The sequence below is a fragment of the Primulina huaijiensis genome, chromosome 12, assembly GCF_012295235.1.
Source record: "Primulina huaijiensis isolate GDHJ02 chromosome 12, ASM1229523v2, whole genome shotgun sequence".
Classification (NCBI taxonomy): domain Eukaryota; kingdom Viridiplantae; phylum Streptophyta; class Magnoliopsida; order Lamiales; family Gesneriaceae; genus Primulina; species Primulina huaijiensis.
Genome location: NC_133317.1, coordinates 5,061,157 through 5,081,414, shown reverse-complemented (window position 1 = coordinate 5,081,414; position 20,258 = coordinate 5,061,157). Strand labels below are relative to the sequence as shown.

Sequence of the window (20,258 nt, the reverse complement as noted above, 5' to 3'; positions counted from 1 at the left end):
GATCTGTCAATTAATAAATTATCTGAATTGTTGTAACGTTTGATATCCTCTCGATCGATCAAATTCAAATACTGGTACGATAATTCATAATGCAATGTCAAAAATATTTTTAGCCATACAATGTTGTTTTCAAAAGTTCCCAATACAATTTATCATCTGTACAGATGTGAAAAGGCATGCCACGTGAAATCTATTGTGATGCATCGTTCAGAGGATTCTCATTAGCTAGTCGGGCAGAAATGACTCTATCAAGAGTCTCGTTTGAGACTTTGATTCCGGTTGTCTCCAAGTATGCCACAATCGCAACGGATGCATCGAGTTCCCCGAGATCGAGACACAGGCCGATGATTTCATCATATAACGGGCTGAAAATAAACGTAATACTAAAAATAAGAACACGATAACAGACTTTTTAACAATATTTTGAGGATTAGTTAACATAAATATATTCATTCGGGGAAATAGCTGAGTTGAACTACTAGTAAAGAACGAGAAAGTAATGATTTGCCAGGATAGATATATCAAATTTATGTACACAAAAATGTGTCGCTGCAAAATGGGCAACTAAGGCTGAACTTTCGAGAGGTTTGAGCAAGTAGAAGAATCAAACAGAGAGTAGCGATAACCAAGCTTTTAGAAGAAAAAGTCCTGAACATTATCCAAACAATGGAGACCAGATATCCATGTAGTCAGATCCCAAAAGATTGAGAAGAAAGGTCTATCTCATGTTTATGGTGCCGAGTAGGTTGAAAATCTGGTTAAAATGGATCTTTGACTATGGTTCATTTGAAACAGGTAGGCACCCCAATCCAAAGTGTGAACAAATTGATCAAATTTCACATCTTAGTATGATTTCACATACAATAATACGATTTCACGCCTGCACATTCTGCTCGAGTTAATTCTACAAACACATGAAAAAGACAAAATAATACAACTGAAACTTCATCTAACCTGCCAAATACATAGCCAAGACGATGTGTAGTCTGCAGAATCTGCAAGAAGGCTGAAGGCATAGGAGCTCGTATGGCAGCTCTAAGTACCATTGCACAGTCCCCAATAGTTGGATTTCCACCCAACTCAATTACCTAAAAAAACATTTTACAAATTTTCTTATGGAGCCAAAAAATGTAATATAATATATACACAGCTAATGAGACATGAACTAGAATGCACTGTCATGACCAGAAAATCAGTTCGGGCATAATTTATCAGCTGGCTACAAAAACAATGCTTGATGAGCTTTAATTACCATGAGGGGAGCACAGAACCAAATTGACGAAATATTAGATAAATAAAGAGAATTTCAGAGAACAAAGTTGGGAATTAAGGTGGCGTAACGAGATCGTAGTGCATCAGAAACAAAAATTGAAACTCCAAGAAATGCTTGGAGATGGTTTAGTTCCATTTCATTAAAGTTTCGCTGTCACATGTAAGATGATGAAATAATTTCCTGAGAGTAGAACTATGTATACACAAGCTCAATATCGTACCATTCATGTATGTTACTTTAAGAGACTCCAAGTTCTCAAAACCAACTTTTTTAATTCTTTAATATCATTCTGTCAATACATAGGAACGGTTGACGCTCAAACCATAGGAATGGGTTTAAATAAGAAACAGTATTACCCTTGTCATTACTTTAACAGCCAATTCAACTTCCCATTCCTGTGACCAACGTCTGGGAGTTTTGTTCTTGAGTTCCATTTCCCACTTCCAACCCCAAGCATCAGCTATTGTATACATATCCGATACATCAAACACTTTCCTCCTCCTCAATTCCTTGAATGCTTCATGAATATCCAACGGAAACCAATCATCGTCATCGTCATCCTGCACTCATTGACACTACATGAAATCAGATTCATTGATTGGAAAAAATGAAATTGCAACCTTGTAAATGGCATTACAGTATATTTGTAGATCATTTCATAAAAGCTCAGAAAATCAAGACAGTGAGAAGCAATAGACATGAGAATCCTTACGTATATGCACAAACTTTCAAATATTCCTAACAACGAAATATAAGAGTTTGCACTAGCTGGGGAAGCTTTTTTACCTCCATCGATACCCTAGATGACCTTCTTCTTGATTTTCTTGATGAACTAGTAGTTGGGTCAGAGTCTTTCAACAATTGCACTCCAATCATTTGAGGTGGCTTGGTAGCTTCAACTTCTTTATCTTTAACCCTTTCACCTACTTGAATTTCAGTTATTTCCACTTCTTCCTCCTCATCCACCTCATCATCTTCAGCCTCTTTTGCAACATCATCACTGCCATCAGCATCTTCTAAGACATCAAGAACTTCAAAATCTTTGACTGCCAACGGCTCGCTATGATTTTCATTAAGGCCCTCTCCAAGAAAACGACGTCTCCAGAACTCTGTATTCCCTTCTTCCAACTTGATGCGTGAAATTAATTCATCCAACTCTTCGTCAATCTATCATATAGATAAACTAAGTTTGATCAGTCGTCGAACATTTTTTTAATTTATTATATTCAATAAAGGGTGTATTACGGTATATTACAAGTCCTAGTGTTAGTAAAAAGAAATATCAGGGGAAACATAACTACACTTGGAAAAGCAAAAAATGAGGTCAAGATTTACCTCTTCTTCTTCCTCTTCAATGGGGGGAACCCAAAGGGGTCTACCTCTAGAACGATTTATTCTCCTTGCTTTCTGCACACGCTGGTAGAGAACATTTCTAGTTCCATCAGTGGGTAACTCTTGAGCTTGCAGCTCTTCCTTTAGTTCTGATACTATCATTTTACTAGCAGCCTTCGGTTTAAAGGTATTCTGTTCTGGGCCTTTTATGATTTTTTTCAATCTCTCCTCGACTCTAATGTAGTCTGATTCAGATACATTTCCTAACACAACAGGTCCTTCATTGCGTAAGGTTTTCAAAAGTTTTCGATGATGTATTTTCCATTCCTCTAGACATTTTTGTTTGAATGAGGTCTCCCTAGGGTTGGAATATATAAAACCCTCTGCATCAGGATCCAAAGGTGTTTTTCCTCTCCGTGGAACCCATCGCTTGCGCTCCCCAGTTAGCCCACCTTCCGCTATGTATCTGTTCAGTGATTCCATCACAGGACTTAAGATCAAAACTAAAGGACATTTTCTTCTAATATTGTCCGTTTACCAATGTTATAACATCCCATAAATAAAAACTTCAGAAACAACAAAATGTCCTCAAAGTTTTACCAAAGATTTATACAAGCATATCAAGTTGTTTTGGTTAATCACAATTGTAAGAAATCATTAACAGTGAGTACAGAATACTCCAGAAGACAAATAAAGTCACACGTTGAATAAATTAATCGAGGGGTTAACTCTTGCCATTTATTTCCGATAACAATGTTTAATGTACATATATATGCTATATCCACTAAATAATTCTCAGCCACACAGACTTCAAAAGCAGCATGACCATGAATGAAAGGGTGTTGATTAGAAGTGGAAAGAAGGCAGCCATGTGGAGGGCTACAAATACCATGAACCTCCTTTACAATCCAGAACAATTTCACTGCCCATCAATCTGCATCCCATCTAGTCCTTTCATACTGCTGAATCTGTGGAAATTTCTTTTTCCTCTGGAGGATGATGTTTGGCAATTACTTACTGGAAATTTTGAACTGGTGGTTGTAAACAGGCTCATCATTAAGAAAAAAAGTATGGAAGATATTTTATTACCTTCCCTAGTAGGATGGAGTATTTATATTACCTTGGTAAAGACCAGCAAAATGATGTCATGAATAAAGATTCAACATCATGCTATAACAAACATTTAGCATGTACTGATGTACAACTAGCATAATATTCTGTATTAATTTATTTACTTTTAAGATATGATTTGTTGTAATAGAATTAGAAAGTAGTCTTTTGATAGGTTTCCCAACAGAAGTATGAAATTGGATGAATTTGAATCTCTTCCCGAAACTAAAAACTCATCTTGTCAACCTGTATTTGCTTAAGCGTCTATTTTATCCTGATCAAAATGAGAGATATCGAAGGCTAGTGGGAGAATCCTCACACTAGACCAGACTTTCATTTGCAATCACTTTTGTAAATCATTTCATGCACAACTCAAGCAACTGACGAACAAAAAGCAGTGAAGCATATCTTGAGTTATCATAAAGTCTTCGCCCAGCAAATGTATGGTGTTCTTCAAACATGGCCATCTAGACACCATTGGTTATACAGACTTGGATTTAATAGAATCCTGATTGGATATGAAGTTCATGTCAAGATATGTGTCATTTATTGGGGTAATCTGGCGACTTGAAGAAGCAAGAAACAAAATTTGGTTCCATTGACTAGTGTGGAAGGTTAATATTATGCTCTTCACCATGCAACTATGAAGCTTACCAGGTAGGAACTCCACCCAAGTGAACTCGGTTTTTGGTTAAAAAAAAGAACCTACAACACTTCTAATACAACAAAATAGCTACTGAAAATCGAAAATAATATGGTGTTAACATAAATAACCAAGAGAAAGCATGTCAAGCTCCGCAAGAACTACATCAAAGATAACCTAGATAGGTTCTTTACATTAAGAATGTACAGTTGCTAACTGAATGATGACTCATACTATAATGGGTCATTCTGTAGCACTATTTAAGTTGGGCATTTGTAACATCAATACACAGAATTGAGAGGGAGAGTTAAAAGTGTACAAGTAGCATAATACTTTGAATTACTGTATTTCCTTTTTGGATAATTTGATGTACTAGAATCACAAATTGACTAACATTCATTGTATAGTTGACTTTCCTAAAATAGATAGTATACACTTCGTATATTGCTCCTTGAGATGTACGAAAATCTTTCAGCCAATTTATCAATTTAAACAAAAGAAAAAAAAAGAGACTAAACCTGGCAATGTAATCAACTTCATATCCAAGTTCAGCTTCTTCTTGCAAAGGTTCAATCCATGAGCTAACCAGTGTCCGATATTTCCTGTTTAAGATCATAGCTCTAAATGGTACTTGCTGGTTATCTCTTGCCATGGCTTCAAGAGCTTCTAGTAACTCAACTATTTTTCCTGCGCTCAATGTGATTATCAGTAATAAAAAGGTTCCACTGACAGATTCTTGTGAACATATTTAAAGCATAAGAAAAATTACTACGAAAAACCTTTGGTGGATAAACTAATAAGCATGGAGCCTATTGATGATGATTCAATCTTCATGTACATTCCACTACCGTAGACCTAAATAAAGATTTTATCCCATAGTAAAGATGATTATACCTAAAGGGCTTCCGCTGATTATATGAAATCACAATCTCTACCAGTTTCATTGAAAATTTACCATCTAGGTAGGTCAGGTTAGCATATTGCAGATCGATAGAATTCAAACAGAAAGGAAAGCGACAGCCAACGGGTTTAAATATACCTGAGGGCTGAGGGATAGCATATGTTCAATCATTATCTAACATCATAGATGTAATGCCCATGGGATGTTCCCGATCCAACTGGCGGGAGTCGGTTATCCCATGGCCCATTACTCAATGACTCCTTCAGCCCAGGCACTGGAGTTTGTACCTCCCCAGACTCGAACCTAAGATCTCCTGGACATATAGATACTTAGCACAAGTCTGGTACCAATTGAGCTAGGAACAATAACAACACCATTCATCATATATATATAGACCATGAGATGCATTCAAGGAAAAATTCCACTTACTGAGTTTTGTAAACTCATTCCAGTTATGTCATGTGATGCAGATAAAAAGGAATAGCGATAGAAGCGTCGAAGCAGGGAAGGTGCATGTGCCAAAGCTTGGAGAATAATGTTTTGATATAATGTGACAATTAAATAATGGTTTTGAGTATTGTACCTTGGTTCATGTTTTAAACAAGAAAATTATGTCACATCTTTTGTCAAACACTTGGTAATTATGGAGATGGGATCTATGTGTATTTTGGAAAGATTGATTGTGGTAATATTTATTTTGTTTGCTTGGGAATATTTGATAAGTCTATATTTATGGGCAAAATTTGCCAAAATTTTATTAATTATTATTTTTCTCCAAAGCTCAATTGGTACCAAACTTGTGCTAAGTATCTATATGTCCAGGAGATCTTAGGTTCGAGTCTGGGGAGGTACAAACTCCAGTGCCTGGGCTGGAAGAGTCATTGAATAATGGGACATGGGATAACCGACTCCCGCCAGTTGGATCGGGAACAGCCCATGGGCATTACAATAAAAATTAAATAACATAATTGAATATATTGTAATGCCCATGGGCCAGTTGGATTGGAAACAGCCCATGGGCATTACAATAAAAAGGCGTCTCCGATCCAACTGGCGGGAGTCGGTTATCCCATGGCCCATTACTCAATGACTCCTCCAGCCCAGGCACTGGTCAATTGGTACCAGACTTGTGCTAAGTATCTATATGTCCAGGAGATCTTAGGTTCGAGTCTGGGGAGGTATAAAACCAGACTTGTGCTAAGTATCTATATGTCCAGGAGATCTTAGGTTCGAGTCTGGGGAGGTATAAACTCCAGTGCCTGGGCTGGAGGAGTCATTGAGTAATGGGCCATGGGATAACCGACTCCCGCCAGTTGGATCGGGAACAGCCCATGGGCATTACAATAGATGTACTGGATCCGGAAAATGTTAGTCCAACAACTTTTATGTTCATTAAACATTAATAGCCCTTCCACATTTGAAACCTTCAAAGGTGATGGTGTTAGGAAGCAAGAGACTACACACCTTCTCTGCATAATGCACGGAGGTATAAAGCTAGTGGATCCCCATATTGCCCTTCGTAATGTAAAAATTTGGTCCCACCTTCAAAGTTTTTGAGAGCACGAAAATGTCTGATGGCTTCGTTTATGACACAATACTTCGTAAAGCACTCCACTAACAACCTAACAAGATGACATGGAGTCGTTTATGAGCCACTTATAAACCGTAAGCCAAAAGAATATGTTACTTATAGATAAGACACATTTGACATACTTCTTCATTCACTTCCTCATTTCGGCCTTAGTGCATCTATATAAGGAACTTGAATTTCAGCATAGACTGCACATTGTTTTGCAGAAAAATAACCAGATAAATTTTTTGTTCAAAAACACACAGTTTATCCAATATACACTCCTATAAAAAGTAGATATTCATTACAAAATTGAAGGAATCTAACCTCATTAACTATACCTGAATACGTTAAAAAAGCTACAAAGAAATTTTGATTCATAGAACAATTTCATGAAATTTGAATCATGCCATCTTATTGGTTAGTCAGAATGATGGTTCACAGATCAATGCAGGTGACATGAAGGTGTGATGAGAATGGTGGTTCAAAGATCAGTCCTAAATTCACAGAGACAGATGAATCAACCAAGAACAAATTTATCCCAGTTGTCCAAAAGATGAAAATTTCTTACGCGTAGGTTCTCATATTTGGTTGCAAGTGCTTGTGATGTTCAACCATCATCCCAAGTAATTCAGCAACATCTTGAACCCTGGAACAACATATTGGAATCCAAACAACTCTTATGTTAATGGAAAGTAAACATCAGATCCGGATATATCAATGTCAGACCAGTATTATTTTTGAAATAAACTAATAGCAAGTTCAATTTTAAAAAACAAACAAACAGCAGGTCTGCATTCTTTCCACCTTAGTTTTATCGGTAGCTATAGCAGCAGAAGAGCACGATACTAGTTAAAGTGAAACTGCCCACGCACCATACTATCTACAGCAAATTCTTAGTAAGCACACTAATTAGAGTTGGTCAATTGGGCAGAGCATCAAACTCCTAATTTGGTCATGTTACCACACCACATCTCACTGAAATATAAGTTTCCCAAATTACCCAGTGAAGCAATCAAATTTAAACTGTTTTATTTAATCACAAGCAGCCCCTATTGTTTTCCTTAATCTAAATATATAATTGGTGGCACAGATGATTGCAATACGCAAGCCACGCTTTTGTGAGTCAAAACTAGAAGATAGTAGGGAAGATCTAGGAGAGTACGTAATCAGAGAACGAAAATACCAATATCTGAAAAATAAAGTAAAGACTTGTAGAAGACGGAATACCTGTCATATGACTCAGCTCTTGTATACGCTTGGATTACCCAATTATATGTCTCCGTGTCAGGTTTCATAAAATCTGGTAACAAAAAGCAAACAATAAGCTTAAACCTGTAAGACAGAAGTTAATGTTTTGTCTCTCTCATTGATGTCTGAGATACAATGCAAATCTAAGCAGTCATTACGATCCCAAAAACTGTTTCAGATTAGAGAATGTGAACTACAATTTGATAGGCCTCTAAATACAAGTATGGGTGCATTTACAAGGGGTTGCATTGATACCACAATTATATGAAGAAGAGTGTAATGAAAGTCGAGATTACATGCTGAAAAAATTAAGAAAGCAACTATCCTGTGGAGTATGAACCAAATCTACAAAAGTGTTTGGAAAAGGTCTAACTGCCACCAGCATTATCATGCATTCTTTTGGATATCCATAAAGACGCTATGTTGTTTAAGGACCTTTCGGCGGCTAAAATCAAAGTCAAAAGGACCTGAATATGGTTTCATAAGCAGCTCGAGGTAAATTCAATCACAATCTGGTCCTATCTTGATTGGAATTGTGGTAAATTTTGTTCGTCTACCAGCCAATCCTTTTATCGATCGTCGGTCACATGCTCAAGTTGTGGGTAAAAGAATGGATGAGGAGGTTGATAAGCGGAAGATAGAGGGTTTGAATCCAAATGAAAAATGTGACGCAGTAGGTAAATGTATTGGAGAAGAGCAGAAGACGAAGGCCTCGATTGGAAACAATGCCGCCGAGGGAAGCAATGGGGAAGTTAAGGAGGCGTTCAATTCCTTTTCTAGGAACTATGATGAGGTCAATCCATGTTTTTATGATCCTTCTCGTGCTTTCGAAGTAGTGGATTTATGTGCAAATGACAATTGAGAGTGGAGTAATTCAAGAGAAGACAACTCATTCATTAGACAATGGGGATCAGAGCCTTTCTCGGGGGACGAAAGGTAGTTTCTTCATAAAAGGTCTTGCTAATTTTAGAAGATGAATTATTCAGGCAGCGCGGGAGTTAGTTGATGGGAATTGAGTAAAGATAAATTCAGGACATACAAGAAGGCATTGATACATAAGTGTGAAAAAGTCTACGTCAGAAGGAAATCATGTTTGGTTTTTTAAGAGCCTAATGTTGGGTGAAATCCTTCGACGGAGGAGGGGGTCAGGGATTAACCGGTGAAGATTTAGAGATCAAGGTGGACCAACTTCATAATGTTTCAACCGAAGTTTGTTCTCTCGAGGATTCTGAATCATTTGTTTCGGATAGTCTTCAATCTTTAACCTCAGATAATACGACATCGATTCAACGAGGATTGGAGAACGTGAGGAACTTATTTGCATCATCTCATACTCTTATGCAAAATCATAGGCTGATCCACGAGGATTTCTTGACGCTAGGGTGGGTAAGGTAAGTTTCTCCTTTAACATTTCACCAAACAATCTTTTTCTCTCAATTTCATTCTTCCTTTACCTTTCTCTTTCTTTTGTTCATCAAAAAGTGATATGAGTAATATGGCAAAATCACTGAAGTTTGAAAAATCAGAGGATTCAGATATCATATTTTTAGAAGAGGTTGGTGTGAATCTGAATCAAGGTGTGGAAGTGGTTCAGAGTGTTCGGAGGTAGTGATTGGCGGTCTGATAATTTTCTCTCGGTTGCAGATGGAGAAAACATCGCTAGTAAATTTAGTAGGGAATAGATCGACGAATTTTAAAACAGAGAATTAAATCTATTGTCATTTTGGGATAAATTATAAAAAAGGATTATCCATGATGGCCATTGAGTGGTTAAATGAAGATCCAATCTTGGAATATAAGGGGAAGGGGTTCAACTAGACATATGGGGTTGACAAAAACGGTTGTGCGCAAAGAAATGGCGGATATCTTAGTTGTTCAGGAGATTAAAAGACGTGGGTTCGATATGAATTTTATAGAAAGTATTTATAAGCCTAGATTTGTGGAATGGTTAGTGTTACAAGTTGTGGGAAGATCAAGGGGTATTCTGGTAGTGTGGGATACCAGATCGGTATTGGTTAAGGGTAGTCTGACAAGAGAGTTCTCAATATCTATAGAAGTTGAAAAGGATTAAGTAACCAAGTTGTGGTTTTCAGATGTTTATGAGCCATGTAAAGCGAGGGACAGACAAGCCTTTTGGGATGAATTGGCTGGATTGAGAATGATATGCATTGAACGTTGGTTTGTAAGGGGACTTCAACGTGGTCATATATCTTAGTGAGAAAATGAACAATAATTCTTTTACTAGTGGTATGCTTTGCTTTGATTATTTGATTAGGCAGCTGGAATTGTGTGATTCACCTCTTCTGAATGTAAAGTTCACTTGGTCAAATTTGAGAGCAAATCCTAATTGCTATGGACTCGATAGATTTACGCTCTCAAGGGCATGGCTAGATTCTTTCCATGTTATTGACAAACGGTCTTACCCATAATTGTATTGGATCACTTTCCCTTGATTCTTGACACTTCAAAAGGTATTTGGGGTCCGACTCTTTTCAGATTTGAGAATGTGTGGTTGGAAGGAAGAATTTTAAGAAAGAATTTGCAAATTGGTGGAACAAAAAAATCTTCAGGTGAGAAGTATATAAATTCATGAGGAAGCTTAAGATTTTAAAGACGGATAAGAAGAAGTGAAATGAAGACATCTTTGAGAATTTAGAAGTGTAGTGAGTGGACATTGAAAAGAAGATTCGTGAGGTGGGCGAGAAGGAGAGTGAGGCCATGAGGGCCAGGGATCAATCACTTCGATGAATGAGATAAGGGAAGCTAGATGCGCCTGAGAAGATTTAATCCGTAAAAAGAACTTAAAAAGAATTAATATATAAAATGAACCAAATGATCGATCAAAAGACTGAGGTTAAATGGGTTACGGAAGAGGATTGCAATAAAAAAAATTTACTCGCTACTCAATATGCGAAGGAGCAGAACTATCATAAATAAATTGGAAAGAGTTGATGGACAAATTATTTCAGAAAAGTTGCATAGTAAAAACGATGGGAGAGAAAATAGGAGTGGAATGGAGCTCCATTAAAAGTGTTTCTATGAAAGAATTGGATAAACATTTTTCCGATAAAAAAAATTAAGAGAGCAGCCTTTGACGGTGATGGAACAAAAGCACGGGCCCAGGTGAGTTCACAATGGCGGTTTAGCAACAATGTTGGGATATAATCAAAGGGGATCTCATGAAGGTGTTAGTGAATCTTTTGAAGGGGGATTATCAATGGAATAACCAATGAGCCATACATTTGTTTGATACAAAAAAAAAAACATATGTTCAAATTAAGGATTTTCGGCCCATCAGTCTGGTCACTAGTCTTTACAAGATCATTGCTAAAGTTTTGTCACTAAGGTTAAAGAGATAATATCTATCACGGTCACAGATTCTCATAATGCCTTTATTGATGATAGACAAATTCTAGATTGTTGCCTAATTGCAAATGAGTTGGTGGACAAACATAGGCTGAAGAAAATGAGCGGATGGGTCTTTAAGGTCAATTTTGAGAAAGCTTCAATAGTGTTGATTGGGGCTTCTTGGATTTTGAGTTGCTCAAGAAAAGTTTTGGGGAACGATGGCGTAAATAGATAAAAAGATGTCTTTCAAGTGTATCTTTCTCGATTCTTATTAATGACAGGCCTAGAGATAAACTTAAAGGTGAAAAAAGACTCTGGCAAGAAGACTCACTTTCACCTTTCCTCTTTAATTTAGTGGTGGGTGTGTTGGGTAGATTGGTTGACAAGGGAAAAGAGATGGGCTTTTTTAGTGGTTGGGAAGCAGGCAAAGAGATGGGGAAAATTTTCCATATTTAGTTTGGGGATGATATACTATTTTTTGTGAAGAATGAGAGTAATGAGATTTATGGCTGAGATTTTACACTTTTTCTGTGAGATGTCGAGGTTAAAGATCAATTTTGCAAAAAGTGCTTTACTGGGATCAATTGCGAAGCAGAGGATGCGGACATGTTAGCATGTGAAATTGGTTTTGTGAAGGAATCTTCGCCCATAAGATACTTAGTGGTTACTTTGGGCGAGATCCTTTGAAGGTTTCTTTTTGGAAGCTAGTCTTTTTTACGATAGATAAGAAGTTGGCGAGTTAGAAGAAGACTTTCTTATCTAGAGGTGGAAGATTTATTTTGATTTCAGCAGCGTTGAATGCATTGTCAGTGTATTTCATAGTCCTTTTAGTGTTCCCCCGGCTATAGCGGAAACCAAGGAGAAGATTATGAGAGATTTTTTGTAGGATGGAGCGAATGGGGATAACCATGGTCACTGGGTCGTTCGGGATCAAGTTTGTAGACTAGACGAGCGAAGGGGTTTGGGTATTTGTAATATTTGTTTTAGGAAAAAGGCTTTACTAGGGAAATAGTGATGGAGATTTTCTAGCGAAAGAAAGTCGTTATGGAAGAAAATTGTGGTTAGCAAATATGGGACGCGGAATAACGGTAGGACACGGGTATTGCAAGAAATATTACCTTCAGAAGTCCATGGAAATTTATTTCCAAAATCTATCCGGTTTTTCTTCGGTCAGTGAGATCGATTTGGTTTTGGGAATACAGATGATGCGGGAATTCATCTTTTCTGGATCTTTACCCGTCTTTATTTCAGATTTCGATGGTCCATAATCATTTTTTTCTTACTTTGCACAATTCAATTATTCTAACCTTTCTACTTTTTCTTGGAATTTCTATTTTCGGCGGGATCTCAAAGAAGAGAACGCAATTGAATTAGATTCTTTGATCGACTCTTCAGTCAGTGTCGGATTGATCGAAGATTAAAAGACAAAAAGAAGTGAGTTTGGGATTTTTCAGGGACAATTTTCAATAAAATCTTTCTCCGACTCTTTCTGTTCAGATTTTAGATATCCTTCTTTTCTCTTTATCAAGTAATTTGGAAAGTGCCTACTCCATCCAAGGTACAAGTATTCTCGTGGATTACAGCGCTTGGGAAATTACCATAATCTAAGATGTTGCAAAAAAAGTTTTTCTTCTTGTTCTCTTTGTCCAAATTGATGTGCATTATGTCGGCAAGAGGTGGAAACTCGTGACTATTTAATCATCCTTTATCCCTTTTCATGCCTTTGGTTTAAAGCTTTGGCAGAGTTCGGCATGATTTGGGTATCTCCGATATCAACTTTGGATTTCTTCGAGGAGGATCTCAGACGGGATTTGGGAAGGAGAGGCTTAATTTTTTGGAATATGGTGGATCATTGTTTGACTTTGAGCAGGTCCGTGTGGATTGAGAGAAATAAGAGGATCTTTGAACATCAAGAAGACTCAATTGAGCAAAGTTGGGACAAGATTAAATTCAAGGTTTTATGCTAGAGTTCGAGAATTGTAGAGTTCAAATCGTTTTCGATCTCAGATTTGTATATGAATTTAGATATAGTATTATGTTAATCTATTTTGACTATGGATCTCACTTCGTTTTATGTCCACCTAGTTCGTTTTTTTGTAATTATTTTTATTAAGCAATAATAAGCAATATAATATCTATATTTCAAATCTGGGATTTCAGCCCATTTCTATTCCATCATAATCCTTCTAAGAGCATGTTTAAAATGGAGCCACACAAACCGCGGTGTGGAACAGATGACAACCAAACAATTATCATTAAAATAAGCTATCAAGCAGATAATAAATTGACAAGTGAACACAAACCTTCTCCATATTCCATGTTCTCAAATGTAGCGAAAGCAATTTCGGGAATGCCGCAAGTAGCCTAGCCAAATCCAAAGAAACGGTTCTTGAACATCATACCAATTGAAAATTACAAAAGTATTCTTCGGATGTACTGATCTACGTCTCATAGAAATAAAGTGCAAAACAACTTGTAAATATTCTAGTCAATAGAACAAGTAATCAGAATATTGCCCGCCGAGAAAAAAATCCTTCAGAATATTTAATACCTGAATTTTTTCTATTACTGTAAGTAGTTCTACTTGCTACTACAGCAGATTTTAACATCTAGGTCTATCACAAACACAAACCCTAGGGCAGATTGTGGTGGTCAGAAGTAGTTTTTAAGTTGTGGTCATATTAAACCCAACTACTTTACATTCAAACCTGAAATACTGAAGGATCAAAGGAAAAAAGAGTACCTGCACACTCAATAGATGATTGAAATGAAATGTAGTTGCCATTCTACCAGCAGCCTCCATTTCGTAGGCTATAGTCAATGCATTTGAGTGATCACCTGCTTTACAGTCTTCCTCAATTATGAGATCATAAAGCTCATCTGTAGCTCTAAGGCCACCTTCAGCACCCTTCAAGAACACTTTATTGGCAACTTCTAAATGACCACTCTTCACCAGCTCCTCTGATGTGATAACAGGATAATCAAACACAAGACCAAACAAGAAAAATATTAAATTACATGAAACCAGCCAATCAACGACAGGCTTTTGCACTGTACCAACAAGAAGAAGCCAAGCATGGCGAATGTCATAGTTGAGTTTCTCCATTGCTGCAAGAATTTCTAGGCCTCTGGTAGAATGACCTTTTGCGCCAGATAATCGAATCAATGCAAGAAAAGTTTCATGAAGCGGACGAAGACCCTCACTCAGTTCCCTTCTAAGAGCATGCATCTGCAAGATACACGTTTTCAGATAAGTCAACTACCCGATCCCTAAAGAATAAAAGTAATTTATTTTCAAGAACATGCAATGACATTTTGCAAATTTTGAGTTACCTTTTTGTCATGTGAAATATCAATAGAATAACAAGATGGAAATCCATATTGATATCATCATAATCTAAACAAATGTTATAGACTATTTCCTTAAGCATAACTGGCCCACTGAGTACACTCCTGTTGCTTACAGTATTTTATATATGTATACTCCCAAAGCTCTTGTTTTATCAGTCATGGGCTCAAGAAGTGGACACGGATGTCTTTTGCAGGATTGTCGCAGGCACGCAAGGTATACAAGTAATAGACATGTGATCGCCTCAACTTCTGAGCTCGAAGGCCACATCATCCCTGTAAAATTTACCCTCAACTCATATGATCAAGACTAAGTTCTACCTTGTGCCATTATCTTACACTATAGCATGTCTAGGCGTGAAGGATGGTAGGGGATTCAACCTCAATCGCCTCTGCAATTTAACTATTGCTAACAAGGGCTGATAGATATATGCTAGTGTATATCAATCAAGGTGTCGAAGGACATATGCTGAGGTGTTAGGGATAGAGATAGACATATGCGACGGGCACTAGTCAAAGCATTGAGATGGATATATGTTGGTGTGCAACAACCAAGGTGTCAAGGATGGACACATCTTGATGCAAACCTGTCAAGGCGTCTAGGATGAAAAAATGCTGCTGACATGTATCAATCAAGGTGTCGGGCACTCGTTTTCAGATGTATCAATAGTCCCCTTCTTCAAGCTAATCTGACGTTCAGATGAGAAACTGTGTTGTTGAGCGCATAACAGAAATGAGCACTCGGCGTAAGGCAACAAGTAGAAGTTACTTAATGGGCAACGCTCGAGGCTAGTTAAGCACTTTAAATAAGGTGCACCAGCCATAGTTTTTTAGAATGTGTATATGTGAAGTGAATATTACTACGATATTACATAGGAACAAAAATATACTTCACAAACTATTAGATAACAATGTATGTCAAAAGTTGACTTAATAAATACATGGATTAAAAAACAACTTCAATCATCAAACCCCTCTGCGTCTTCCTCGATTATATCATCCTTATTTATAGAAGTTTTGGATATGCATCCTTCTGTATCATCTTCGTATTATCGAGATTAAATTATTCATCCTTTTCATTCATAACATGACACATATTAAATATAGAAGAATTTTCCCATCTCTTAATTGTGGTTGCTATAATTGTTCTTACCTCTTTTGAAGGACAAATCTACACAAAAGCATCTTCACCAACCCCAGAAGTCTTTGCAACTTCAATCCTTGTCGAATTGTTATCATCAAATATAAAATAATTTCCTTAATCATTATTGCTATTTGATCTTCCATTGGTCGTTCATTATAGTCGTCTAAGTCATGCAAAAAAAATTGAATTGATGGTGTTTTGCATGTTATATCAACACCTCAAACCTATAATACTTTATATAAACTAAACCATTTAATATTTTTCTGTTGGAGCGAAGCTACACTATTGACAAAAGTCTACTTTGATTTGACTTTCATGATAACAAATTCATTCAATATTTTAAATCTTAAATGCTTACACCTTCGTGCTCTAAGACCTTCTAATTTCACTAACAAGCACAAGTAAGACTGATAACTTTTATGAAAAACACTCACAATTCTAGCATTGACCACTCATAAGACAACCCGCCTAATTTATATGTAAGTCTGAAGATTAGGCGGGTGTTTTAGAATTCACGTCTGTTATAGGTAAACTCTAAATACCCACCCAAAAACTAGTCAGAGTTGCTGAAGCACACATAGTTATAGCTAAATAAAAACACATACACACACAAAATAAAAATAAAAATAAAAAAATTAGGACCTATGTATCCGTAAACTATTTCAATGCACGGGTAAGCGACCAATTAATCTTACAGCGCCTTCTATATCTTGCTTAAGCACGTGAGACACCACCAATCCATGAAAAGACCGAGGCCCAGGCGTCAGCCCTGCGGCAATCATGTCGTAAATGACATCAGAAACTCCCGAAACGTCTCCATTCCGAGCTCGTTCCATCAACTCCTCCATGAACACCAGCCTCAGCAATTTCTCTGCGCTCGAAGGCGTGAAATTAATGTCTACATTACCATTGTAACCGTTTTCGTCGGAGGATTTCAAGTCGTGCTGCTGATACTTTTTTCTTCGCGCCTTCCTTTGATTGTTGGAGACTGAGGCAGATGGAGATGCTGCGGCGGAGGTGGCGGCGATGGCGTTCCTAGCTGCGGGGGCGGAGGACACGGGGAAAGGAAATGCAGCGTACGTTAGCAGTGTAGCCATTACCCTTTTTGCCCGAGTGGATAAGATGGCGAGGGAGGGAGGTGTTAAAAGGAAACAGGGGAGGAATTGAATTTGGACATTTTTTTGGGTCGGGTCAACTTGTGGATATTCCATGGATATGGCGACGAGCAAACATTTTAAAGAGTAGCTATCATTGAAAAACTATCTTCGGATTGGAAAGATTTCAAGCATCATTTAAAACATAAATGAAGTCGGATAAATGTGGATGAACTGATTATTAGACTTCATAACGAAGAAAACAACAAGGTACACGATTGAATGTTTCTGGATCCTACAATGTCGTCGAGTATGGACAACGCTCAGAATCCAAAAAAATGATTGGATCGGTTAGTATAACTGTCAAGTTTGGACCTAAGAAAGATGCATTCAAAATTAAATTTCTTCGTGAATGCTATAATTGTAGCAGTCCAGGGCAAATATGGTCGAGGACATATTCCAAGAGTTTTCCAATATGAATTATTGTGTCGTTATTTCTTAGATGAACTTGAGGGTTTAAATCAAATGGAGTTGTGGTTTGATATTGGTGTCATTCGTCATGTGTGTTCCGATAAAGAAATATTTTGAGATCTGATAATGGTGAAACTTTGTACATGAAAAATATGCTATTTCTGATATCAAAGGGCAAGGCAATGTTATCTTGAAGACGGATTCTAGGAAATAGCAGACTCGCAACAATGTATTGTATGTGTCAGAGGTTCGAAAGAACTTATTGTCCTGTTCACTTTTAAATTAGCATGTTTTTCATATTGTCTTTGAGTCATATAATGTTGTTTTGTCTAATGATGGAATATTTGTTAACAAAGTTTATGTCAATGATGGCATGTTCAAATTCAATGTAATGGACATCAAGTCAATAATTAATAAATTTAATATTTTTCTTACTTGTTTGAGTTTTCTTGTTTGTGGAATAGTACATCAGGACATGATAATTATAATGCGATTAGTATATTAAATATTAATCAGCTTGGAAAACATATATAAATTTCATATTCATAATAAACATATACGTGAAACTTGTGTCGATACAAAATCAAAAGATCATATCCCAAACTATTGAAAGAAATAATGAACCTTTTGATTTAAATCACTAGATTTATGCGATTTAAAAGGAATATGAACATGTAGTCGAAATAGATACTTTATTAGTTTTGTTGATGGTTGAACGAAATTTTGTTATATGTATTTTATTAAAGCAAAGATGAATCAATTGAAAAGTTTGTCATCTATCAAATTAAAATTGAAAACCGATTTAACAAAATAATTGTAGTGTTAATAAGTTATTGTTGAAGTGAAATAAATCACAATTTGATGAGTTTCGTGTTCGACATGGAATCAGACATGAAAGAACCACGTCTTATTCTCACTCAACAAAATAACATTTTAGAGAGAAAGAATCACACTTTAAAGAAAACGATAAGTGCAATGTAGCTGAATTATGGCTTACCACATAACACGTGGGGCGAAGTTGTTCTGACAACAAATTACATTTTAAACAAGGTGCCCCAAAAGAAACAAGGTAAAAGTGTATATGAGTTGTGGAAATAAATAACTCATTGTTACCAATACTTGCGAGTTTGGGGTGTATTTCCAAAGCGACAATACGTACACCAAATATGGTAAAAAAAAAATAGGACAAAAACTGTTGATTGCATATTAATTAGATATGCACAAAACAGTAGTGATTTTAGGTTTCTTGTGCATGAATCTCACACTTCTGACATCCACAAGAATACAATATCGAAATCTATAAATGCTTCATTCTTTCGAGATATCTTCTCCCTACCAGATGAGATCTCGAAAGTATATTCAGGTTCCGATATTGTCGGGTACGAGATCAGGGAAAAATCTAAATTCTTATCCGGATGAGAATTGGGTAGAAGGGTTACGGGACGAGTCACGACCCGATCTCACCCCTAGTTATAATGATGCATCCCATATAAATTGAGATCGAGTGAGGATTAACTTGATGGAGATTCATTAATTTTTGCCAGAAATCCAACAACAATGAGATAAAATTTGACGAGGCATTAGGCTACACTTGAATTTCGTGTTAATTGATATATATATGAGTGGGTCTCATGTGAGACCGTCTCACACAAGTTTTTGGCTACATATTATATGTAGTCCCTCAACCTTGTACCCAAAATTGACTTACCAATCACGTGTGAGCATGTTTAAGACGACGATTATACCAATCATGAATCCGAGATACAAGTGTAACAATGAATAATGTGAATTAGATCAGAGTAGTTCGAACGCTACACATCACCCCGCAACGAACAAGGCCATGAACTTTATTTTTTCGAGTTCAATGCACATAATGGTCAAGGGTGGAGTAAGGAATTTTAAATTTGGTGGCAAAAATTTATTTTGAAAAGATATACGTACACATGAGAAAATAACAATTCAAAGGATGTTGAGACAAAAATTAGTTGAATGAGATTATGAAAAAAAATAAATAAATAAATTTAAAACTTGGGAAAGTTTCGTATAAAAGAGCCCCAATAAATTTTTTCCCAAAAAAATATATCACACATGAAAGTCATCTTATTATAAATCATTCATACAAATAGATAAAAAATGCATGTTAACTGATAGTGTCAATATTTAATTTTAAATTTTTATCTCGATTTTTATATTCCAACAGATTTCAGATTAAAATGTGTTGTAAATTAAGTTTAATATGTACTCACACTTATTTATTTGTGTTATTAAAATTTATTTTTAAAAAATGAACACGATACTTGTAATTAATTACACGATCAAATAATATTTAATATGCAAATTCAACTAACACATCGATGTTAAATTAAACATTTTTAAAATGACAAGGTGAAGTAGAACTAAACTAATGTATCAGAAAATTTGGGCAAAACCTAGCAATTGCCCACTTTTGCTTGAACAATCTCGACCACCACAACTAACTAAAACTCCACCAAGAATATAAAAGAGCGCAACATCCCAATATTCGGGATCTATAGTAATGTGGGCAAAAACTTGTGTGAGACGGTCTCACGAGTCGTATTTTGTGAGACGAATATCTTATTCGGGTCATGTGGCGCCCCAACCTCGCCACGTAATCATATAACATGTGACGTCATATGCATAAAAATTTTCTTTTCAACGACGTAATAATATAATGCATATATGACAAAATAGTGCAATCACCACACTATCTACGTCAGTGTAGCAGAAACAGTATAATAAATAAATACATACA

The 20,258-nt window shown here is 36.4% G+C and overlaps 1 protein-coding gene across 3 annotated transcripts; it reads right to left on the bottom strand.

Moving 5' to 3' along the window:
- Positions 1-18: 18 nt before the first annotated feature.
- Positions 19-17,100, bottom strand: LOC140989180 (uncharacterized). 3 transcript variants are annotated; one of them, XM_073458312.1, is made up of 14 exons: positions 16,616-16,754; positions 15,364-15,484; positions 14,486-14,657; positions 14,172-14,389; positions 13,732-13,792; positions 8,060-8,132; positions 7,401-7,478; positions 6,724-6,881; positions 4,877-5,045; positions 2,609-3,071; positions 2,060-2,440; positions 1,630-1,833; positions 955-1,088; positions 19-365 (listed from the first exon to the last, which is right to left on the bottom strand). In XM_073458312.1, exons 3-14 carry the CDS (start codon positions 14,655-14,657, stop codon positions 191-193), a joined length of 2,286 nt encoding a protein of 761 aa, XP_073314413.1. In that variant the 5' UTR covers positions 15,364-15,484; positions 16,616-16,754; the 3' UTR covers positions 19-190. The 3 variants fall into 3 exon arrangements, with proteins under 3 accessions (XP_073314413.1, XP_073314411.1, XP_073314412.1); XM_073458310.1 differs by lacking the exon at positions 15,364-15,484 and having other exon boundaries at positions 16,616-17,100; XM_073458311.1 differs by lacking the exon at positions 15,364-15,484 and having other exon boundaries at positions 16,563-16,723.
- Positions 17,101-20,258: the final 3,158 nt, after the last annotated feature.

Coding starts and splice junctions, on each gene's coding strand:
- LOC140989180 (XM_073458310.1), bottom strand. CDS start 17,017: ATGGCTACACTGCTAACGTACGCTGCATTTCCTTTCCCCGTGTCCTCC. Junction 14,390..14,485: donor TGCTTGGCTTCTTCTTGTTG/GTACAGTGCAAA, acceptor TTATCACATCAG/AGGAGCTGGTGAAGAGTGGT. Junction 1,089..1,629: donor CTGTTAAAGTAATGACAAGG/GTAATACTGTTT, acceptor ATGTTTTTTTAG/GTAATTGAGTTGGGTGGAAA.